This window comes from the organism of the source record quoted next, unplaced genomic scaffold (assembly GCF_019419815.1).
Source record: "Pyrus x bretschneideri cultivar Hongxiangsu unplaced genomic scaffold, Pyrus_bretschneideri_v1 Contig56, whole genome shotgun sequence".
Taxonomy (NCBI): Eukaryota; Viridiplantae; Streptophyta; class Magnoliopsida; order Rosales; family Rosaceae; genus Pyrus; species Pyrus x bretschneideri.
Window position 1 is genome coordinate 413,322 of NW_025999794.1, and position 24,578 is coordinate 437,899.

Sequence of the window (24,578 nt, forward strand, 5' to 3'; positions counted from 1 at the left end):
AGGCTCAAAAACTCACATAGGTTGTATATGGTCACTATGTTCACATATGAAGCTTTAAATCATGCTTTAATTTCACATCAACAAGGCTATGTGCTTTTGGTTTTTCAAAGATGATTAAACATGTACAAGGCTAACAAGAGAATAAGGAATTTCACACAATACATGCTTACTAAGTTCTTGATCACCGTGGTTCAAATTCAATCCAATTATATCATTGAGTCAGGAAACTAATAAAAATCTAATTCAAAACAATATATAAAACAAGACTATTTTTTTTTTGGATTTTCATATTTTCAAAATTTTCTTTTTTTTTTTATTTAGGGTAAACAAAAATAATTAAGAAAACAAAAAGCAACAACAAGGAAACAAATTAAACCAGTTCTTAGTCAAAGGGACGAAAATTTTCAAATTGGTCATTTTTTCAATCCTTACCCCCAAACCTAAACTGGACATTGTCCCCAATGTCAGAAAACACAATAATGCATAAAATAAAAATAAAATAAAATAATAAGAAACAAAATAAAGCATTTGGACTAAAAACTTCCCCAATTTGTAGTAAAAGCAAACGATGACCCCCAAACTTCAATTTTGCAATCAACTCCAAGGGTGGACATAAGATTATTTCAAAGAAAAGAAATAATTCAGCTTAGCACGCAAGAAAACTTTTAAAAAAAAAAAACAAACAAAAAAATTGAAAATGACATAAAAAGACAATGAATAGAAATATTGGGTTGCCTCCCAATAAGCGCTTGCTTTTACGTCCGCAGCCGGACGGTACCAAGAGTAATCATTCAAGGGAAGCTGGTTCTTGGAGGGGTACAACCTCCACATCATGCTCCGCAAAAGACTCGTAATATGGTTTGAGTCTATGTCCATTCACTTTGAACAGGTTTCTGGTCTTTGCACTTTGGATTTCCACTGCACCATGAGGAAAAATATTAGTTATAACAAACGGACCAACCCATCGAGAACGAAGCTTACCTGGAAATAACCGAAGGCGAGAATTAAATAGAAGAACTTTCTGTCCAATGGCAAAGCTCTTCCTTGATATCATCTTGTCATGAAATGCCTTTGATTTCTCCTTGTATATTCGACTAGACTCGTATGCAACATTCCGGATTTCATCTAACTCATTCAATTGAAGCTTCCTCTGCTGTCCAGCAACACTCATGTCCATATTGTAGGCTTTGATAGCCCAATAAGCTTTGTGTTCTAATTCTACTGGAAGACGGCATGGTTTCCCATAAACTAATCGAAATGGGGACATTCCAATAGGAGTCTTATAAGCAGTCCTATAAGCCCACAATGCATCGTTCAAGCGCATGCTCCAATCCTTCCTACTAGGACTCACAGTTTTCTCCAAAATTTGCTTCACCTCACGGTTTGATACTTCTGCTTGACCACTAGTTTGCGGATGATAAGGTGTAGACACCTTATGTGTGACATTGTACTTCCTAAGCAACGCTTCAAATGTTCTATTGCAAAAGTGACTCCCTCCATCGCTAATGATTGTTCTAGGTGTGCCAAATCTTGCAAAGATGTTAGTCTTAATAAAATCTGAAACAATTTTTGAATCATTAGTTTTGGTGGCTTTTGCTTCCACCCATTTAGAAACATAATCCACAGCCAATAAAATGTAAAGAAAACCATTTGAAGATGGAAAAGGTCCCATGAAATCAATGCCCCATACATCAAAGATCTCAACAATCAAAATAGGGGTTTGTGGCATTTGATTTCTTGGGCCCAAGTTACCTGTTCGTTGACAACGATCACATGTTGCACAAAACTCGTACGCATCCTTAAACAAACTAGGCCAATAAAAACCACTCTCTAACACCTTAAGGGCTGTCCTTTTTGCTCCAAAATGGCCGCCACATGCATAAGAATGACAAAATGTTAGAATAGATTTAAACTCAGATTCAGGGACACACCTTCTAATCAATTGATCAGGGCAATATTTCCACAAATAAGGATCATCCCACTCGTAGTATTTGGCGGTTTTGACAAGCTTATCTTTCTGAGCACGTGTAAAATTATCCGGAATCTTTTTGGTGACCTTGTAATTGATAATATCTGCATACCAAGGGTCAGTAACCTTTAATGAAAACAATTGCTCATCTGGAAAACTCTCACGTAAAGGGATGAAATCTTCCTCTGTGTTTGAGTGCACAAGTCTGCTAAGATGATCTGCTACAACATTCTCACTCCCTTTCTTATCCTTGATCTCTAAGTCAAACTCTTGCAGCAGAAGTATCCATCGAATGAGTCGCGGTTTTGCATCTTTTTTTGTGAGTAAATACTTCAAAGCTGCATGGTCAGAAAACACAATAACTTTAGTTCCAATCAGATAAGATCGAAATTTTTCTAAAGCAAATACAACAGCTAGAAGCTCCTTCTCTGTTGTTGAATAATTCAACTGTGCATCATTGAGTGTTCGTGATGCATAATAGATGACATGTGGCATTTTGTTGACACGTTGTCCTAGAACTGCACCGACAGCATAATCTGAAGCATCGCACATTAACTCAAAAGGTAAACTCCAATTTGGTGGCATGATCACAGGAGCCGTGGATAACAACTCCTTAAGTTTGTTGAATGCTACCACACACTCTTCATTCACATCAAATGTTGCATCCTTTTGAAGCAAACGGCACAAGGGTCTAGAAATCATTGAGAAGTCTTTCATGAACCTACGATAGAAACCTGCATGTCCAAGAAAAGAACGAACCTCCCTGACAGTAGTAGGGAGCGGTAAAGAACTAACAAGTTCTACTTTAGATTTATCCATTTCAATTCCATTTTCAGATATGATATGCCCTAAAACTAATCCATGCGAAACCATGAAATGACATTTTTCCCAATTTAAGACCAGATTAGTTTCTTGACAACGTTTTAAAACTAGGGACAGATTATGTAGACATGTATCAAAAGAATCACCATAAACTGAAAAATCATCCATGAACACTTCAATTATTTTCTCAATCATATCAGAAAAGATACTTACCATACACCTTTGAAATGTGGCGGGGGCGTTGCAAAGTCCAAACGGCATCCTCCGGTATGCAAATGTGCCAAATGGACATGTGAAAGTCGTCTTTTCTTGATCCTCCGGAGCAACTGCAATTTGATTATATCCAGAATAGCCATCAAGAAAGCAATAATGAGAATGACCAGCTAACCTTTCTAACATTTGATCAATGAATGGAACTGGAAAGTGATCCTTGCGTGTGGTGCTGTTTATCTTCCGGTAGTCTGTACAGACTCTCCAACTATTTTGCACACGTGTAGGCACTAGCTCACTAGCTTCATTCTTAACAACTGTGACTCCGGATCGCTTCGGAACTACTTGAATAGGGCTCACCCACTTGCTGTCCGAGATAGGATATATGATGCCAACATCAAGAAGCTTGATAACCTCTTTCTTGACGACCTCCATCATGAGTAGGTTCAAACGGCGTTGAGCTTCCCTTGTAGGTTTTGCACCTTCCTCCAGCAGAATCCTATGCATACAAGTAGCTGGATTTATACCTTTGATATCTGCAATGCTCCAAGCTATGGCAGTTTTGTGATCCTTCAGTACTCGGATCAATTTCTCCCCTTCTTCTGCTGTGAGTTGTGATGATATGATGACCGGTAATGTTTCATCCTCTCCCAAAAATGCATACTTCAAATGTTCAGGAATCGGTTTAAGCTCTAATTTGGGTGCCTGAATCACAGAAGGAAGTATTTTTTCGTTAAAAGTAGGAAGAGAAATAAAATAGGAAGAAAACTTACCACGAATTGGTGAAAGAGACTCAAGGGCTGCCACTGTCTGGATTAATTCTTCTTCAATGTGCTCGGAATAATTAAGTTTTCCATGTGTAATGATATGCACTAACGCCTTCTCTAAATTGTCTTGTCCCACACCTTCATTAAAACAATCCTGCACAAAATAGTCAAACGCATCAATAGACAAACAAGATTCAAAATCACTAGGGTACCTCATAGCATCGAAGATTTTGAACTTGACGCTTTCTCCATCAATTTCCATGGTTAAAGTACCATCGTAGACATCAATCTTCGTACGTGCCGTTCTAAGGAATGGTCTTCCCAATATAAGAGGAAGTGCAGTAGGCATAGGGTCATGTTCCATCTCAAGAACAAAAAAATCAGCGGGAAAAATAAGTTCATTCACTTGCACAAGTACATCCTCCAATAGGCCTTTGGGATATCTATTTGAACGATCTGCCAACTGGATTACTACCTTTGTTTCCTTCAAGTCTCCAAGGTTTAGTGATTCATACACTGAATATGGCATCAAATTGATGGATGCCCCCAGATCACACAATGCTCTCCCAAACTTTTTCCCTCCAATTACACATGGAATGGTAAAGCTACCGGCATCCTTCAACTTCGGTGGTAGCTTTCTCTGCAAAACAGCTGATACTTCCTCGCTTAATGCCACAGTTTCTTGATCATTGAATCTTCTCTTGTTCGTACAAAGCTCTTTAAGGAACTTTGCATACTTAGGCGCTTGTTTTATGGCATCTAAAAGAGGTAAGTTCACTTGAACTTTTCGGAAAGTATCCAAGATTTCCTTATCAGTTTGCTCTTTCTTAGACTTCATAAACCTACGAGGAAAAGGAATAGGGACACATGAGTTAAATGAATTTTGAACTTCTTTACTTACCTTATCAGAATCTTTTTTGTTTAATTCTGTATCTTGATGAGACTTTTCAGTTTCTGTTGAAGCCTCATCTTGCTCAAGATTTTTGGTTTGTTGCTCCCCTTGCTCATCTGTATCTTTTCTAGTCCTCTTTTGCATCCTTGGCTGCTCAAAAACTTCTTTTCCACTCCTTAAAGTCACAACATTCATTTGCTCCGCATTTGGATTCACCACGGTTTGGCTAGGCAACCTTCCTGGTTGGTGTTGTTGCCCCATCAAACTTGCTAACTGACTCATTTGGTGCTCAAGGTTTTCAATTGCTTTGTCTGTTTTCTGTTGATGAGATTGAGTAGAGTTAGCTAAAGAAGCAATTAAATCCTCAAGAGACTTACTTGGAGCTTGTTGTTGTTGAGGCTGAAATGGTGCCTGTGGTCTTGCTTGAAAGAAGCCAGGTGGACGGTTGTAGTTGTTGGGAACAGATTGTTGTCTGTTGTCTTGATTGTTCCACTTTAAGTGTGGATGATCGCGCCACCCTGCGTTATAGTTGTTGGAGTATGGATCATACTTTTGTCTTTGTTGCCCCTGAAACCCTCCTAACGCATTAGCTTGCTCAAGACCACCTTGATCCAATAACGAAGGGCACATATCCGTGGCATGTCCCATCATTGAACAAACACCGCACACCTGTTTTGGAGCCACCATAACCTGTTGCACAAGATTAGTCAAGTTAGCTAATTGTAATTCAATACTAGAGTTAGCACTTACCTCGTTAACTTTCTTAAGAGGTAGCTCATCTCTCCCTCCAAATTGTCGTGTGTTGCCAGCAATGTTCTTTAATAATGCCTTAGCATTTGTTGGTGTCTTGTCCATGAATGCTCCTCCACTTGCTGCATCAAGCATTACACGATCAGTACCACACAATCCTTCATAAAAATATTGTATTAAAAGATGCTCTGAAATTTGATGATTAGGACAAGATGCAACCAAATGTGTGAATCGCTCATAGTAATCTCCAAAGGGCTCTCCATGTTGTTGTCGGATTGCACATATGTCTTTCCTTATGCTTGCAGCTTTTGTGGCCGGAAAATATTGCTCCAAGAATGCTTGCTTCACCTGGTTCCATGTGTTCATTGATCCCGGAGGTAAATTGTAAAGCCACTCCTTTGCCTTAGCTTCTAATGTAAATGGGAATGCCCTCAACTTGACTTGCTCCTCATCCACATTGGCTGGTCTCATTCCCGAGCATACCACATGAAACTCCATGAGATGCTTGTTGGCATCCTCTGTTGAGAAGCCATGGAACTTAGGCAAATAGTGAATCATGCCGGACTTAAGCTCAAATCCTCCTTCTGCATTTGGATATGTGATGCACAATGGTTGTTGATCCGTATTAGGCGTTGCCAACTCCCTCAAAGTCCGGTTATCAGCCATGCCTTCTTGTGGTTCTTCCTCCTCTTCCGAACTCAAATGTGGTGGAGAAGATGGTGGTAAAGACACCGATGCACGCTTCTGCTTGATTGTTCCTTGAAGCTTTCGAAATGTTTGTTCAACCTCAGGATCGTAGAAAGCTAGATCAATGCTCTTGGACCTTCGAGTACACATATACTACGAAGAGTACTTGAAATAAAAACAAAAACAAAAACAAAAACACTAATTAGACAAGAAAAGAAAACAATAAAAAATAAGTAATTAGAAATAACAATCCCCGGCGACACGGCGCCAAAAATTTGATAAGATTAAAAGCACACCACAAAGTAGCACACAAATGTCCTATTAATTTTCCTTATTAACAATAATATTTGTCAATTGTAGCATATGAAAATAAGGGTCTTTCCCGCAAAAGATTGTTTTATCTAACTACCTAAACTGTCACAAAAACTGGGCTGCTGTCCCTACTGACCAGCCACCGAAAAATAATTATTAGACCGACTTACACTTATCTAAAGTCTACGAAATTTTATATGCAGATACTAGACACACAGAGCTACACTCACACAAATTTTTGGGATTTTTGGAGTTGATTTGATATTTAAATTAAATCGAACAAAAACAAGACAGAGACAGATTTTTAAGTAGTTCACAAATTAAGAAAAACGAGTTAGGGGAATTGCTATCCACCACCAAATAATCATGCAAACATGTTATGTTTCATTCAAATTCCTTTCATTTTTAGATGAAGATGCTCAAGTTGGCTCAATGTTAGAACTCAACCTATTACTCTTTCTTATGTAGTATGTTAAGAGAATGGCGTTTTCAACTTAACTTAGTCCCTAACATGCAATCTCGAATGGTGTGTTCATAGATTTAACAAGTAGAAATCATTAAGAACGAAAAGAGTTTGAGTCATCACAAGGCATCGTAAGTACTAGCGTTGTCTTACTTATCCTAGAAATTGATTCACATGTTAATCGCAATTAACAAGTACTACTCTAGAACATATGTAGGTCCTCATTCGACAAGGGCAGGCACACACATATTCATAGCATTAGAATTCTAGATATGCTTACTAAGTATGCATCCGTAGAAAACACAAAAAGAATTCATCAATGAGACAAGTAGTGAATCAATTTTCATCCATTCGTAAAAGTAATTCAAACGAAATGTCATAACAAACTTGCAATCATATTCGGGGCTTCAAAACAGCCCCTAACTACTAAAAATTAGTTACACATAATTCTCAAATTAAACCAAAAGAAAGACATGAGTTTGAGAAGATAAAACCGAGAGAAGAGAATGCCAAGATTTCCTCCTTCCTTTCCTTCCTTCCCCAACGCAGCAGCCTTGCTTTGCTTCTTTTTTTTTTCTATCTTTTTTTCACACTTTTTCTCCCCCTTTGTTGCTACAACTTGTAGGTCTTTTCTTCTTTTCTGCTGCCACAGTTTTTTCTCCATAACTCACCCCACTAACAACCATTTAGTGATGACAATAAGTGGGAGGAAATGCTAAAACAATTGTAACTCTTTGGGCAGCCTTTATGCCCATTACTCTCACTTAATTTTTCATTTCCTCTGATATTTGAATAGGTGTTAGCTGGTTTGTTCTTGGCTGCATCAGTTTTGGCTGTTAGTTTTATGGGATTTATTGCTTTCAATGCTTTCTTGTCAGTTACAAACTGCTCAGCCTCCTGGGAACCTTTCAGTGTTTGAACGGCCATAACTTTTTCTACAAAAATGATATTAACAATCCGTAAAATGATCCAGAAAATAGACATCCGTAGCTTTCCAAGCATATAAGCTTCATTCTCTAATTCATTCTGAGCTGTCCGCAACTTGCTTCCAAAGTCAGCTGACCTGTACAGGCAGTTTTGACGAATTTATTACTTAACATTCCACTTGTGTTATTTTTCTTTTCTTTACTTGACAAATCCTACAAAACACAAAAACAAGGTAAATAACTCAAAAATATAAGGAACTAACTAAGAAAAGACAAGTGAATTTGATATAAAATATATATAAATATAAGCTTATCAAGCACAAGGTTAGTTTCTACACATCGTTTCAAAATTATTGTGAGATTTTCCAAACAACCATCAAATGAATCACCAAACACACTGAAATCATCCATAAATACCTCAATAATCTTTTCCAAAAAATCTGAAAAGATACTTGCCATACACCTTTGAAACGTGGCCGGAGCATTGCATAAACCAAAAGGCATGCGACGATAAGCAAAAGTACCAAAGGGGCATGTGAAAGTTGTCTTTTCTTGGTCATCCGGCGCTATGACAATCTGATTATATCCAGAATAACCATCAAGGAAACAATAAAAAGGATGACCGGCTAACCTTTCAAGCATTTGATCAATGAACGGCAAAGGGAAATGGTCCTTCCTTGTGGTGGCGTTGAGCTTCCTATAATCAATGCACACTCTCCAACCTGTTTGGATACGGGTTGGCACAAGCTCATTCTCGGCATTCTTCACCACTGTCACTCCGGACTTCTTTGGAACACATTGCACCGGTGATACCCAACGACTATCAGAGATCGGATAAATCACTCCACAATCAAGAAGTTTGATAATCTCCTTTTTCATAACTTCCATCATTGGAGGATTGAGACGGCGCTGAGCCTCTCGATTTGGTTTAGCCCCCTCCTCTAGAAGTATGCGATGCATGCACGTAGTCGGGCTAATTCCCCTAATATCGGCCAAAGTCCACCCAATGGCCGTCTTGTGCTCTTTCAACACTCGGATCAACTTCTCCTCCTCTATGGTCGTGAGTGATGAGGAGACAATGACGGGAAATGTCTTGTTGTCTCCCAGAAAGACGTACTTTAAATGATCGGGCAACGGTTTAAGCTCAAGTACGGGTGCCTGAATCACTGAGGGTAACAACTTATTAGTGGAAACTGAAATTGAAATTGGGTTAGAAGGCTTACTATGGTGTTGAGGTAGTGACTCAAGGGCAGCCACTATCTCGGCCTCCTCCACACTTCTAGGCACGGCAAAACCAAATTTTTGCCCAATTCCTTGTGCAATTGTTGTTTCAAGTGTATCCCTCTCCAAAGAATCGAGAAAATCCTGCGCCAAATAATCAATTATATCAATAGAAAAACAAGAATGATCGTCCTTAGGAAATTTAATACTTTCAGAAAGATTGAAATCAATGACTTCCCCATCAAATTCCATCGTTAAAGTTCCTTTAAACACATCTATCTTGGTGCGGGCTGTTTTCATGAAGGGCCTCCCTAATAGAATCGGCAATGGGGTGGAATGGGGTGAATCCTCCATGTCAAGCACGTAGAAATCCGCTGAAAAAATCAAGTTACCAACCTGCACCAAAACATCTTCCAAAACACCCTTTGGATATGCATTAGAACGATCGGCTAATTGAATTATCACACCATCATTTTTAAGCTCACTTAAGTTCATAGATGCATAAATAGAGTATGGCATAACATTAATCGAAGCCCCTAAGTCTAACATGCATTGTTCAAACTTAGTATTACCAATAACACACGGAATTGTAAAACTACCCGGATCTTTGCATTTAGGGGGTAATTTCCTTTGTAACACAGCAGAGACATTTTCACTTACTTGAACCACCTCTTTGTTCGAAATCCTTCTCCTTGTTGTACAAAGTTCTTTTAAAAACTTAGCATACCTCGGGACTTGCTTAATCGCATCAAGGAGCGGGATATTGACTTGAACTTTCCGAAAGGTCTCTAGAATGTCCTTCTCGGCTTCTTCCTTCTTTGATTGCCTAAACTTGCCAGGAAAGGGCACATTTAGTGGAATAGAACTAGAAAAAGTCGAATTGGGACTTACCTTGGTGGTTTGGGATGGTTTAGGAGGACTAGATGAATTCGGCAAGGTTTGGTCATCCTTGGCCGTGGGCTTTGCAGCAACTTGTCCTCCTCGTCTTGACTTGATTTGGATGTATTTGAGTCCGTTTCAACCTATTTACCACTTCTCAACACGATGGCCTTAGCGGTTTCAAATCTTCCCTTCGGGTTCATAACGGTTGAACTAGGCAATCTGCCTTGTTCTCTAATTTGCCCCATAAATTCGGCAATTTGACCCATTTGCTTCTCCAAATTGTCCACCCTCTTGTCTTGGATTTGCCTCTCTTTGTTTTGAGTTTGGACTTCCTGCGTCAAAGCAGTAAGTAATTGAAAAATCCTATCATTATCACTTGAATCACCTACATTGCTTTGGGCAGGTTGTGCTTGGGCTTGTGGTGGTGCCAACGGCTTTTGATAGAAACCCAGGGGTTGTTGCCTAAATCCGCTTTGTTGTTGACCTTGTTGGGGGTCTCGCCATTTGAAATTCGGATGATCACGCCAACCGGGATTGTAAGTATTAGAAAACGGATCACCACGTAATTGGTATTGGTTGCCATATCCCACGGCATTGAGTGTCTCCCACCCTCCATTTTCGATCAATTGTGGGCACGTGTCCGTAGGGTGTCCTTGCATGGAGCATACGCCACAAAAAGCTATGGTTTTGACTTTTGGACCTTCCACCACCTGAGAAAGCAACGTAGTAAGGTTAGCCATTTGATTTTGAAGTTCGGTTATGGCACTTACCTCATTGACTTGGTGTTGCCGTGGGGTACTCCTCTGTCCAACGCCTTCGTATTGTTGAGCGTTCAATGCTCGATTAGCAATCAAGACCTTTGCAGCCATGGGTGTCTTGTCCACCAATGCTCCACCCGCCGAGGCGTCGAGCATTTGACGTTCCATTGGTAGGAGCCCCTCATAGAAATATTGCAGAAGCAACTCCTCCTTCATTTGATGCTGTGGACAAGAAGCAACAAGAGATTTAAAACATTCATAATACGTAGGAAAAGACTCACCTTCATTTTGTTGGATGCCACTAATCCGTTTCCTCAAGAGAATGACTCTTGAAGTTGGGAAAAACTTCTCCAAGAAAGCTCTTTTCATACTATCCCAAGATGTAACCGTTCCGGGTGCTAACTCGTAAAGCCAATCCTTCGCCTTTTCCAAAAGTGAGAATGGAAAAGCCTTCATCATCAGAATGTTCCCGTCGACATTTATGGGTGTCATGCTCGAACAAACAACCTCGAACTCCTTGAGATGCTTGTTGGGATCTTCCATGGAAAGCCCATGGTATTTCGGAATGTGGTGCAACAAGCTTGACTTCAACTCGAATTCATCGGTCTTGCCTTGGGCAGCCGCGGGGTATTGAATGCATAATGGTGCGGCATTGGCTAAACCCGAGGCAGAAAGCTCCTTGATGGTTCGATTGTCCGCTGCCATGGTTGGTACTTTCTCTTCAAACTTTGCCGTGGCCTCCTCTTCAACCTCAACTTCTACTTCAGGTTCGGGACTAGGAGGATTAGACTCTTGCAATTTCTTTTTCCTTCTCAAAGTCCTCTCGAAATCGCCGTCAAAGTCGGAGATATGCTCACGAACAGGTTGTGAGCTACGGGTCATAAACTAGTACCTACACACAAGAGCAAACAAGATAAGTAACCCACTTAATAGACTCGGCACAAGTAAGAAAATAAGTTGCCACACACGGCACAAAAACAAAACACATACACACGGTGCAAAATTTAAAACAAAATAGAAACTAAACAATTTAAACAAGACTCAAGACAAGGGATTAGCAACTTTGCTAATCCCCGGCAACGGCGCCAAAATTTGATGCGTTACAAATATGACACATAAATTAAACCCCATTTGTGACAATTGTAGTAATGATGTAAGTAGGGATCGTTCTAACCGGGGATTAACTAGGGGTGCTAAACACTTGACTCAAATAAATAAAACTAATCTTTAAACACTTAATTCACTTAACGAAAACTCAAAATAAGTCCTGAAGACTCCAAATACTTAAAAACACAAAATAAGATAGATTAAGACTACACAAAATATTGGGGGGGGGGGATTGAGGTTTTGACGAAATTAAACTAAAATGCACAGATTGTAATTAAGGGAAAAATGTAAATATGAATATGATGAAAATATGGATGAATGCTAGCTAGAAGGTTCTTCTCCACACATGTTACACTTGCATACAAGATGATTCTCGGTTGGTCTTTCGATGAATTATGAAACTCAACACCCCGAGTTAATTAGGTCCGCTTAAATTAACCGTCAAGTTTTCCTTAAGTTAATGAATTGGATGATTGCATGCGACAACCCAAAGCATTCCCCACAAGTTCCCTACATGAATTGCATAATAGAGATACAAGCAAGAATCATTAAGCATCATGAAAACTATAAGTGTTGACGAGGCATTCGTTACTATGATGAGCATGAAACTAGTGCCGAGAATTCATTTAACGCGATTGTTTATAAGCAACCTCCACTACTTGTGAATATAAGTTCATAACTATTAGGTGAAACTCACTTATATTCTAGCGTCATATTCATGAGTTGTGGATTCAATTTGTTTAACTGTTTGATTGATAACCTATTTATGTATGTTTATTGAGAGTGCACGCTTAATTTTCATGCATGAATATAACGCTAGAATATAAGTGAGTTTCACCTAATAGTTATGAACTTATATTCACAAGTAGTGGAGGTTACTTATAAATAATCGCGTTAAGTAAATTCTTGGCATAAGTTTCATGCAATTCATAGTAACGAATGCCTCGTCAACACTTATAGTTTTCATGATGCTTAATGATTCTTGCTTGTATCTCTATTATGCAATTCATGTAGGGAACTTGTGGGGAATGCTTTGGGTCGTCGCATGCAATCATCCAATTCATTAACTTAAGGAAAACTTGACGGTTAATTTAAGCGGACCTAATTAACCCGGGGTGTTGAGTTTCATAATTCATCGAAAGACCAACCGAAAATCATCTTGTATGCAAGTGTAACATGTGTGGAGAAGAACCTTCTAGCTAGCATTCATCCATATTTTCATCACATTCATATTTACATTCTGCCCTTAATTAAAATCTGTGCATTTTAGTTTAATTTCGTCAAAATCTCAATCCCCCCCATATTTTGTTTAGTCTTAATCTATCTTATTTTGTGTTTTTAAGTATTTGGAGTCTTGTGGACTTATTTTGAGTTTTCGTTAAGTGAATTAAGTGTTTAAAGATTAGTTTTATTTATTTGAGTCAAGTGTTTAGCACCCCTAGTTAATCCCCGGTTAGAACGATCCCTACTTACATCATTACTACAATTGTCACAAATAGGTTTAATTTATGTGTCACATTCGTAACGCATCAAATTTTGGCGCCGTTGCCGGGGATTAGCAAAGTTGCTAATCCCTTGTCTTGAGTCTTGTTTAAATTGTTTGGTTTCTATTTTGTTTTAAATTTTGTACCGTGTGTATGTGTTTTGTTTTTGTGCCGTGTGTGGCAACTTATTTTCTTACTTGTGCCGAGTCTATTAAGTGGGTTACTTATCTTGTTTGCTCTTATGTGTAGGTGCTAGTTTATGACCCGTAGCTCACAACCTGTTTGTGAGAATATCTCCGACTTTGACGGCGATTTCGAGAGGACTTTGAGAAGGAAAAAGAAATTGCAAGAGTCGAATCCTCCTAGTCCCGAACCTGAAGTAGAAAAGCAAGAAGTTGAGGTTGAAGAGGAGGCCACGGCAAAGTTTGAAGAGGAAGTACCAACCATGGCAGCGGACAATCGAACCATCAAGGAGCTTTCTGCCTCGGGTTTGGCCAATGCCGCACCATTATGCATTCAATACCCCGCGGCTGACCAAGGCAAGACCGATGAATTCGAGTTGAAGTCAAGCTTGTTGCACCACATTCCGAAATACCATGGGCTTTCCATGGAAGATCCCAACAAGCATCTCAAGGAGTTCGAGGTTGTTTGTTCGAGCATGACACCCATAAATGTCGACGGGAACATTCTGATGATGAAGGCTTTTCCATTCTCACTTTTGGAAAAGGCGAAGGATTGGCTTTACGAGTTAGCACCCGGAACGGTTACATCTTGGGATAGTATGAAAAGAGCTTTCTTGGAGAAATTTTTCCCAACTTCAAGAGTCATTCTCTTGAGGAAACGGATTAGTGGCATCCAACAAAATCAAGGTGAATCGTTTCCTTCTTATTATGAACGTTTTAAATCACTTGTTGCTTCTTGTCCACAGCATCAAATGAAGGAGGAGCTGCTCATTTAATACTTCTACGAAGGACTCCTTCCCATGGAACGCCAAATGCTTGATGCCTCGGCGGGAGGTGCGTTGGTGGATAAAACTCCGGGGGCTGCAAAAGTTCTAATTGCCAACCGAGCACATAATGCACAACAATACGAAGGTGTTGGACAAAGAGACCCCCCACGGCCACAAGTGAATGAGGTAAGTTCTATGCCCGAAATTCAATCCCAATTAGCTAACCTTACTTCTATTGTTTCTCAGTTGGCCGAGGGAATGAAGATTCATGGACCAAGTGTGTGTGGCGTGTGCTCTATGCAAGGACATGTCAACGATCAATGCCCTAAATTAATTGAGAATGGAGGGTGGGAGACACTTAATGCCGTGGGATATGGCAACCAATACCAATCACGTGGTGATCCGTTTTCTAATACTTACAATCCCGGTTGGCGTGATCATCCGAATTTCAAATGGCGAGACCCCCAACAAGGTCAACAACAAAGCGGATTTAGGCAACAACCCCCGTGTTTCTATCAAATGCCGTTGGCACCACCACAAGCCCAAGCACAACCTGCCCAAAGCAATGTAGGTAATTCAAGTGATAATGATAAGATTTTTCAATTACTTACTGCTTTGACGTAGGAAGTCCAAACTCAAAACAAAGAGAGGCAAATCCAAGACAAGAGGGTGGACAATTTGGAGAAGCAAATGGGTCAAATTGCCGAATTTATGGGGCAAATTAGAGAACAAGGCAGATTGCCTAGTTCAACCGTTATGAACCCAAAAGGAGGATTTGAAACCGCTAAAGCCATCATGTTGAGAAGTGGTATACAGGTTGGAACGAACTCAAATACATCCAAATCAAGTCAAGACGAGGAGGATAAATTGCTGCAAGAAGAAGCACAGGGAGCAAAGCCCACGGCCAAGGATGACCAAACCTTGCCGAATTCATCTAGTCCTCCTAAACCATCCCAAACCACCAAGGTAAGTCCCAATTCGACTTTTTCTAGTTCTATTCCACTAAATGTGCCCTTTCCTGGCAGGTTTAGGCAATCAAAGAAGGAAGAAGCCGAGAAGGACATTCTAAAGACCTTTCGGAAAGTTCAAGTCAATATCCCGCTCCTTGATGCGATTAAGCAAGTCCTGAGGTATGCTAAGTTTTTAAAAGAACTTTGTACAACAAGGAGAAGGATCTCGAACAAAGAGGTGATTCAAGTAAGTGAAAATGTCTCTGCTGTGTTACAAAGGAAATTACCCCCTAAATGCAAAGATCTGGGTAGTTTTACAATTCCGTGCGTTATTGGTAACACTAAGTTTGAACAATGCATGTTAGATTTAGGTGCTTCTATTAATGTCATGCCATATTCCATTTATGCATCTATGAATCTTGGTGAGTTAAAACAAGATGGTGTTATAATTCAATTGGCCGATCGTTCTAATGTTTATCCCAAGGGAGTTCTTGAGGATGTTTTAGTGCAGGTCAATCATCTCATCTTTCCTGCAGATTTTTATGTCATAGAAATGGAGGATTCGAGCCATGCTCCATCATTGCCACTCTTGCTAGGCCGTCCGTTCATGAAAACAACTCAAACAAAGATTGATGTGGCCAAGGGAGCATTAACAATGGAGTTTGGTGGTGAAATAATTAAATTCAATGTTTATAACTCTATTAAGAATTCTAACGATAGTCATTCTTGTTTTGTCGTAGGTGTGCATAAGGACAAAGGGCCGAAAGGATCCACACTTACCACGAAGGATGTATCAAGCACCACCATGGGAGAAGAACTTGGAGTGATTGCCCTACAACCACCCAATATGGCCGAAACTTCAAATGGGGACATTGTTGATAGGGCTGCCGATTTTGAACCTTCACTACAATATGCTAGTAAGTCTCCAATCCCAATTCCGATTCCCATTTCAACTAATAGGTTGTTACCTTGTTTGGTGCAGGTACCCAATCAATTTCAAGGTGGTGGGAGCTTTTACAGGGACTTTAGGAATCCAAACGCCAGAATCAGGGAGGATCACTATCCCCTCCCATTCATTGAGCCGTACTACGAGAACTTGATTGAGCATGTTGTGGAGGAGATCCCATTGCATGATGTGGGTCCTAAGTGAGAAAAGAAGGTCTCGTCCGGCTGCAAGACGTAAAAGAAAGCGCTACTTGGGAGGCAACCCAATACACTGAATAAAACAAAGCATGTTCATTGATTTCCGAGAAATTACAAGTGCGAAAAAAAAAAATGTATCTAACAAAGAAAGAGAAAGATGGAGCCTTCACAAAGGTTGTTTACGTGAAGCCCCACTACGTGGCAAAACTCTAGGAGCAGGAGGCATCGGAGCAAGAGGCATCGGAGCGGGAGGCATCGGAGCATAGGCATAGGAACGGGAGGCACCGAAGATAGATCATTCGAGGCCCCAATACTTGGTGGAACGCTAGATGACGCAGGAAAAAGGTGTCTCTGGAAGAAAGCCGCAAGCCTTTGACGGTCACTTTGAATTCGACCTTGAGATTCTTGCATCTCATCAAGCTTCCTTTTCATGCCTGTCGAATAATTATTTGCAAGCACGTGCAAACTTCTATTCTCACACTTAAGCTGTTTGATCTCTTGCTTAAGATTTTCCACCTCCGCCATCAATGATTCAACTTGACGGGATCGAGCAAGTAGGCGTTGGCCCATGTTGGAAACAGAGCCCGCACACTGCACACTGAGAGCTAGGGACTCTTGAACGGCCAGCTCATTGGACCGTCCTGAAAGCAGCCTACTATCTTTAGGAGTGAGGAGGTTCCTAGCTACTATCGTAGCTTTTGTTGCATCCGTCATCATGGAGTCTTCACCTGTAAGAGGGTTATTAGAAGATAAGAAAGACAGGCACCATACCTTACCCTGACGCGATGCAACCGGATCACTGCTGAGACTCAAATCTAAGCAAATGTTAGATGGGTTAGCCATTTTTCAAGAAGTTAAAAGAGAAGGGTTGGATGGAGTAAAATCTCAAAGGGCCGGAGACGATTTTCACGAATAGGCAATCTTCAAAGTGTGCATGTTAGAGGTGATCGATCACCTCTATAAAGGGAGAGGCGATACAACCACCGATTCAAAATTGAAGAGACACCACTCTTCAAAGCCGGATTTTCCTGCGTAAAGTTCGCCAACTCTTCAGACGCAATCCCGGCTTTTCAGATAAAGCGTGCAACTTTGTCAAAAGATCTCTGACAAAGTTGAAGACGCGTGGAGGCCGAGAATGCAGCTACACACTTTTGCCGACAAGCGTGGGTGACAAAGCCGAAATCCCGGCTTTTCAGATAACGCGTGCAACTTTGTCAAAAGATCTCTGACAAAGTTGAAGACGCGTGGAGGTCATTGCCGCATCCGCACTACTACTCGCATTTACAATTCCTATATACATTAACATTCATGGCAAGGCATACACCCAAAAACGCATGACTCTTCTTCTCGGCCGAGAATGTAGCTGCAACCAAACCTCTCAAACATGCTCAGTTTTCTTCTTCCCTTGAGAACACCTATTCAACCAGTGATGTACCCCCAAAGAAGATACCAGATGCTTGTAGTACCGATGAGGCAGGAGGAAAAGGTAGATCGAAGCATGTGGAGACAAGCGCAACAAATATATGTGCTGATTCATTCGCTGCTTCTTCAAAAGCAAAAGTATCTCATATCATCAAGGGCGAAAGCAAAGGTATCTCATATCATGCTCTTTCCCTATCTTTCCCTTTGTCCTTGTTATTACTCGCATGGCAAAGTGAAAGAGAGCAATCAGCCGGCACTTGGAGTCAGTCTTCCGATCTGGAACCGACTACCTGGAATCTATTCCCTGGTTGCTTACCTAGCGTTGCTCTCGAGTAGTCATCTTCAACGGTTGATACACTTCCAGAGAAGGGACCACATCTACTTGGAGAACAGCTAAGACGAGTGACAATGAAACATCAATCTTTCCAATTCGTATTGAAGAGGGTTAGAGGATACGAATTGGAAAGATTGAACAAAGAAACAGGTCATCACCTCCACCTCGTGCTTGCCTGCCATGTGTCAGAATCCTCCAGCCCAGTTCAAGAGTAGCCTGTGGAAAATCAATGATTGGAGGAAACCAGAAAATCTTCCAGTCAAACTAAAGATCAAGCCACAATGCAATCACCAAGGAGAAGAAGGAATCTACACTCCATAACCAGATTTGCGTCCCTAAACCTCTTCTCCTTGTTATTTACATTCTGCCCTGTTTAATGAGTTTAGTTGCTGTTTTTGTGTTTGCTTGTGTTTAAGTGTGGTTTTAAGCGTAAAACATTGAGGACAATGTTTGATTGAAGTGTGGGGGGGGGGGGGGGTAACTAAGTATGTTGATGCAAATTTGTTGGATTTTATCACCCATAACTTCAAGTGTTGTTCCTTGCTATTTTAAAATGTTTTTAAGCTGATTTGGAGTGTTTTAGTGTGTTTTGTTTTATAACTCCGAAAATCACATAAAATTTGAAAAACATGTTTTGAAAAGCCTAAAAAGAGTGTTTTGAGTCGTTTTTGTGTGTTTGTGTCTTAGGGTACCTTCCAGCGCAATGATGAGGATTTGGTTTTTAATTGCATGACTGCTAAAAAGAGTTATAAACATAAAGAAAAGTTTGATTTACTCTTGGTATATGCTTGGTTATGATTATAATGTATGACTTTACATGCAATCATAAAAGAAAAATTAGTTTTTGTAACATGCTTGAAGGAAGGAACACAAACAAACGCTACAACCTTGTGAGACTTAAGCCTAAACGTTATTTGGAGAGTTAAAATCTGTGCATTATTGTTTTCTAAAAGTCGTTGCATGATCTCATTATTCTTTGCTTGGTTACTACTTAGAAGGCGTTTCATCATATAGTTCCAAATGCTAGAACTCATGCCCATTTCATTCAAAGCATGTTATTGATTTGCATAACACATATTCAAGAAGAAGTTGTGTAGTGACCACCACCAAAGCCAAATTGCCGTGTATCCTACTTCATTATATGTTTAAGTTAACCCTATTGAGCATTGTTAAGCTTACATTCTTTGTTAACCCACACTATCCTCACCTAGCCTAGATTAGGACCATCCATACCCTTATTCTTGAAGCATAGCAAAGCATGATTTGAATTGAACTCCCTTTGATTAATGTTTGGCAGAACCCAAGTGTAGGAGAATTTGGTTTCATGTGAGTTAATGTGCCATAGGCACGGGTGGAAAAGAGAAAAGGAAAAAGAAAAAGAAAAGAAAAAATTGTGAAAAAAAAAAAAAAAAAGTTTGAAATAAATGAAAATAAGTTCACATGTTTGTGGTAGTTGAGGAAAGGGTCCAAAAATGTTGAATATGGCTCTGAGTGTTGCTTAGTTCTTCCCTTTGTGTTAAAAGTTGATTTCTGTGTTTTAAAGTGAGTTCTAAGTTTCGATTTCATTACTTTGCTTGCTATTGCTTTAAGAACCTTTGTTTCCCTCTATCTTTCCATTGTTAACCAATACCCTAAGCCCCATTACAACCCTTGACTTCTATCTTGAGTGTTGTGCATTTCAATTTGTGGAGTTTGAAGTTGGTATAAGCATATGGTGTCAATGGTTCTCGCATCTAAGTAGTAGTATTCCATTCATGAGATCATATCTAAACATGTTTATTAACTCCAGAAATTGTTTTCCTTGTGATATATATATGTGAGTGTTCTTTTCATGTTTACATCAATCTTCTCACATATAACTAGATTAGGGTGTGTAGTTAGAAATTCTGAGTGAAAATTGAGGGCATATCTTGTAAGGAATTGAGCAAATTCTCTAAGGCATGTTACTACATTCAAAACATGGTTTTAAATGCTTAATTGTGAACTAGTATGTGGTGACTATGATTAAGAATGTACTTAAGTGTGAAGATGACTAAAATCTGTGGAGATAATGAATTTTTAACATGTCATGTGCATTGAAAATCCCTGAGACCATTATTGGAAGGTTTAGGTTTTGTTTTGTTTTTCTGTTTTGCTCGAGGACTAGCAAAAGCTAAGTGTGGGGGAATTTGATAGGAGCATATTTATGCGACTTAATTGGCTTGTTCTCGTGCATTTACGTTATGTTTCTTTAGTTATTTTAGTCCTTTATGCCAATTTCGTGTGTTTCTAGGTTCATATGGCTAAGGAAGCAAAAAGGTGCATTTTGGAGCAAAATTGGGCTTAGAATGGATAGCTTATGCTTGGAGCCAAAGTGTTGGACGAAATTGAAGTCTTGTATGCACTTTAGGACATAAAACAAAGGGCCTAGCCCAATCAAACAAAGCCTTAGAACCAGCAAAACCATCTATTCCCTCTTTAATCCACATGCATTCATCATCATTCACCCTAACTTTAATTCACATGCAAAAACATTCAATTTCAGCATCCACAAGCTCTTGCCGTGCATTTCATATCCACTTTCCAGCATTCCATTTCATTATTGCAGCCACCATTCACTCTTTAATCCACATGCATTCATCATCATTCACCCTAGCTTTAATTCACATGCTTTCACATGCATTTTCAGCACCAAAGAAGCCCTTGCCGTGCATCCCATTCCATTTTCCAGCTTTTCTCTTTCATTGCAGCCACACTTCCACATGCATTCCCTCTTTTAATCATTCCCTCCTAGCTGTCATATTCCCTCTTTTAATCATTCATCTATCTATAAATAAGCATCCATTGCAGCCACAAAAGATCATTCATTCCACACCTCCATTCACACAACAACAAACACAAAAACAACAAGCAAGCCGTGCATTTCACTCTTCATTTCCAGCATTCTCCCCTTCCATTTCACCACTCCCCATCCCTCCAAAACACTACCCAACCATTCCCCACTTCATTCCACATACAAACACCATCCCAAAACCTATCCTTAGACCTTGTGCCACAACAAAGAGGAGGAGAAGGGCATAAACGTTCATACAATTCAAGTTTGAGTTGTTGGAATTTTTAGGTGTTTTCTTTTCCTTGATTTCAATGCTTAAATTTACTTATCTTTGTTTAGTACGTATGAGGAACTAAACCCCCCATTAGCTAGGGGGTAATTCGAAACCATGTTTACGCTTGCAATATGAATTGATTACCTTTGGTTGGAAGTTCATGAGTTGTGGATTCAATTTGTTTAACTGTTTGATTGATAACCTATTTATGTATGTTTATTGAGAGTGCACGCTTAATTTTCATGCATGAATATGACGCTAGAATATAAGTGAGTTTCACCTAATAGTTATGAACTTATATTCACAAGTAGTGGAGGTTGCTTATAAACAATCGCGTTAAGTAAATTCTTGGCATAAGTTTCATGCAATTCATAGTAATGAATGCCTCGTCAACACTTATAGTTTTCATGATGCTTAATGATTCTTGCTTGTATCTCTATTATGCAATTCATGTAGGGAACTTGTGGGGAATACTTTGGGTTGTCGCATGCAATCATCCAATTCATTAACTTAAGGAAAACTTGACGGTTAATTTAAGCGGACCTAATTAACCCGGGGTGTTGAGTTTCATAATTCATCGAAAGACCAACTGAAAATCATCTTGTATGCAAGTGTAACATGTGTGGAGAAGAACCTTCTAGCTAGCATTCATCCATATTTTCATCACATTCATATTTACATTCTGCCCTTAATTAAAATCTGTGCATTTTAGTTTAATTTCGTCAAAACCTCAATCCCCCCCCATATTTAGTTTAGTCTTAATCTATCTTATTTTGTGTTTTTAAGTATTTGGAGTCTTGTGGACTTATTTTGAGTTTTCGTTAAGTGAATTAAGTGTTTAAAGATTAGTTTTATTTATTTGAGTCAAGTGTTTAGCACCCCTAGTTAATCCCCGGTTAGAACGATCCCTACTTACATCATTACTACAATTGTCACAAATAGGGTTTAATTTATGTGTCACATTCGTAACGCATCACAAGCCAATTAAGTCGCATAAATATGCTCCTATCAGCATACCAATGCAATACAACCCATTCAATCACATAATACTCACTTGAAGCTTACCAGAGTCTTCGCAGCATCACACAATACAATTCACAAGTGTAACAGTGCAATATTTAAAATGTAACTTATTTACGACATGGCAAACAAAGCATAGTTCCATATAAAAACGATTCTGGAAACCGTAAGATATACATATACATACACACACACATATATATATATATATAGAGAGAGAGAGAGAGAGAGAGAGAGAGAGAGAACAAATGCCCACTCACATAACATGAAGTCGGGTCGAACCCACCTTGCGGGCTTCGAAGATCCTTGCAATACGTTTCACCTAGAAACAAAACCATTATGTAATTATGTATAACGTATTAACGTATAAACGAGTTTTCCAAATTTTATTTCATGTTTTTCCCCTAATTGTAGGAGCTCATTTCAAGCTCCAATTTCAATGATTCAAAAGCCAACTAGAAGCTAGAAACGTGGGGAACATGTTTGTACCAGTTTGGAGTCGAATAGTGGCCGGAGTTGACCGGGAAAATGGTCTGAAAATGGCCAAATGGCCACGGGTCCAAGTTTTCCAGAATCTGGGAAATTTCATCCCAAATTCCAGGGCTAATTTCTAGCTCGATTTTCAATCAAATTAGATGATTCAAGATCCATATTAAAGCTAGAAATGTATAGAACAAGTAAATACCAAATTGTAGCCGAGGTTATGTCGGTGTTGACCAGAAAAATGGCCTAAAGATGGTCAAATGGTCACGGCCAAAATTTCCAGAAATCTGAAAATTTCTTCCCAAATTTCATAACTAAATTCTAGTTCGATACTTAACCAAACTTGATGATTCAAAAACCATTTTGAATTTAGAAATGTAGAGAAGAGATTTACCCTTAGGAGGCCCAATGGAGATCGGAGTTGGCCGGAAAAATGGCTGAAAAGTGGCCAAACGACCACGGGTTGAAAATTTCCAGAATGAACAGTGACCTTCCTTTGTGTTTTCCGAGCTCCTACACCACCAAAACCACCCAAAAACTTACCAATCATGAACCTAGACATGATCTACAATAATAGGGACCAATTTCGAGGCTTACCTTGGATGGAAATGGTCAGAATTCACCGGAGAAGAATGATGCACAGTGATGGTACTGTGCAGTGCGGGGAGGTAGTTTACAAGGTACTTTTCTCCTATTTCTAGGTCTAATGGCTCACAAGGATTACAAGGGATGATGGTGGGGGTGTTGCCTTACCGTGGTTGCAAGTGTAGAGGTGTGGGTGTGTGTGTGTCTCGGCAAAAGAGGAGGAGAAGGAGTAAAGGTGAGTGAGAGTGGAAGAAGAAGAAGAAGAAGAAAATAGAGAGTGAGAGTGAGATATCACGGGACAAAAAAGCAAACCCCCAGAAAAATGGGGAATCTTGCCATGTGCAAGTGTGGTCTAAAATACTCTGATCGTTCTGAGTTTTATAACATTTTCGTTTTAACTTCAAATTCAATTCTGCTTATGTCTACGCGTTCGTATTGTCGACAACTATGCAAATACGCTAAAAGAATGAGTCATACATCCCTCTAACTGATGGTCAACGGAAGTTAAAATTCTTGCCTCTAGAAACATTTTCGTCAAATCACTCATTTAAAATTAATAAAATTATAAAATTAAGGGCGAGTTGTTACATCCTGTATTTTAAATTATATTTATTTACTTTCGAGTTTTAATTGAAAAGTTTTGTGGTATTTTACTTACATATGTATTAATCATACTTTGATTCCTTGACGTGTTGTATTGATAACTAGCATTTTGCATGACATTTATATAACTTAATTTGATCTCAGTACTAGTATGTGGTAATCCATTTAAGTGCGTGTCAATGGTTCCCTCATCTTATTTGCATGCACTTAGACACCTCCTACTTAGAAATTATGTCCAGCTCCACCTCCCTTCCTAATGTCATATTCTCATGTCTTTGCTCTAGCCATTCGACACCTCAAGTGCTTATTCACCAACATGGCCGACCTATGTATCCTATAAATAACATCACTACTTCTCAAATTTTATTTATATCAACTTTTCACCTCTCTTTACTTATGACGTTGCATTGCATGCATATATATAGTAGTAGTTGAAATATAATATATATATATATATATATATATATTGAGAGAGAGAAAAGAAAGAGAGTCAAGGGTTACACTATGTTTGGATAAGGGAAATAAACTTAGAATTTCGATAAATGTCAAAATTTATAAATTGATATGCACCAATTCCTTTGTTTGGATTCATAAACATGGAAATTTAGAATTTCCACGTGGAAAAAAACTTGGAATTTGGGACATTCAATTCTCAAGTTTAAATTCCATGTAAATATGTGTTATTTTTCAATTTCTATAATTGAGAGTTTAAAAATAACAAACTCTGTGCTCAATTCCATTGTTCTTTTAGGT

At 39.3% G+C, this 24,578-nt stretch overlaps 2 protein-coding genes and 1 long non-coding RNA gene across 3 annotated transcripts; all 3 read right to left on the reverse strand.

Annotated features, from left to right (window-relative positions):
• Positions 1–691: 691 nt before the first annotated feature.
• Positions 692–5,145, reverse strand: LOC125471038. Its single transcript, XM_048570887.1, has 3 exons — positions 3,875–5,145; positions 3,283–3,793; positions 692–2,817 (listed from the first exon to the last, which is right to left on the reverse strand). The coding sequence occupies exons 1-3, from the start codon at positions 4,940–4,942 to the stop codon at positions 788–790; spliced, it is 3,609 nt and encodes a 1,202-aa protein (XP_048426844.1). The 5' UTR covers positions 4,943–5,145; the 3' UTR covers positions 692–787.
• Positions 4,959–6,247, reverse strand: LOC125471051. The gene is made up of 3 exons (XM_048570918.1): positions 5,411–6,247; positions 5,038–5,350; positions 4,959–4,978 (listed from the first exon to the last, which is right to left on the reverse strand). The coding sequence occupies exons 1-3, from the start codon at positions 6,245–6,247 to the stop codon at positions 4,959–4,961; spliced, it is 1,170 nt and encodes a 389-aa protein (XP_048426875.1).
• Positions 6,248–22,352: 16,105 nt separating this feature from the next.
• LOC125471040 lies at positions 22,353–23,550 on the reverse strand. Its single transcript, XR_007253345.1, has 3 exons — positions 23,235–23,550; positions 23,032–23,150; positions 22,353–22,476 (listed from the first exon to the last, which is right to left on the reverse strand). It is a non-coding gene; the product is annotated as an uncharacterized LOC125471040 (long non-coding RNA).
• Positions 23,551–24,578: the final 1,028 nt, after the last annotated feature.

Coding starts and splice junctions, on each gene's coding strand:
- LOC125471038 (XM_048570887.1), bottom strand. CDS start 4,942: ATGAGTCAGTTAGCAAGTTTGATGGGGCAACAACACCAACCAGGAAGG. Junction 3,794..3,874: donor ACAATTTAGAGAAGGCGTTA/GTGCATATCATT, acceptor GCAGCCCTTGAG/TCTCTTTCACCAATTCGTGG. Junction 2,818..3,282: donor TAGTGAGCTAGTGCCTACAC/GTGTGCAAAATA, acceptor GATTAGTTTTAG/GGCATATCATATCTGAAAAT.
- LOC125471051 (XM_048570918.1), bottom strand. CDS start 6,247: ATGTGTACTCGAAGGTCCAAGAGCATTGATCTAGCTTTCTACGATCCT. Junction 5,351..5,410: donor CTCTTAAGAAAGTTAACGAG/GTAAGTGCTAAC, acceptor CTTGTGCAACAG/GTTATGGTGGCTCCAAAACA. Junction 4,979..5,037: donor TCAACAACAACAAGCTCCAA/GTAAGTCTCTTG, acceptor TCTCATCAACAG/AAAACAGACAAAGCAATTGA.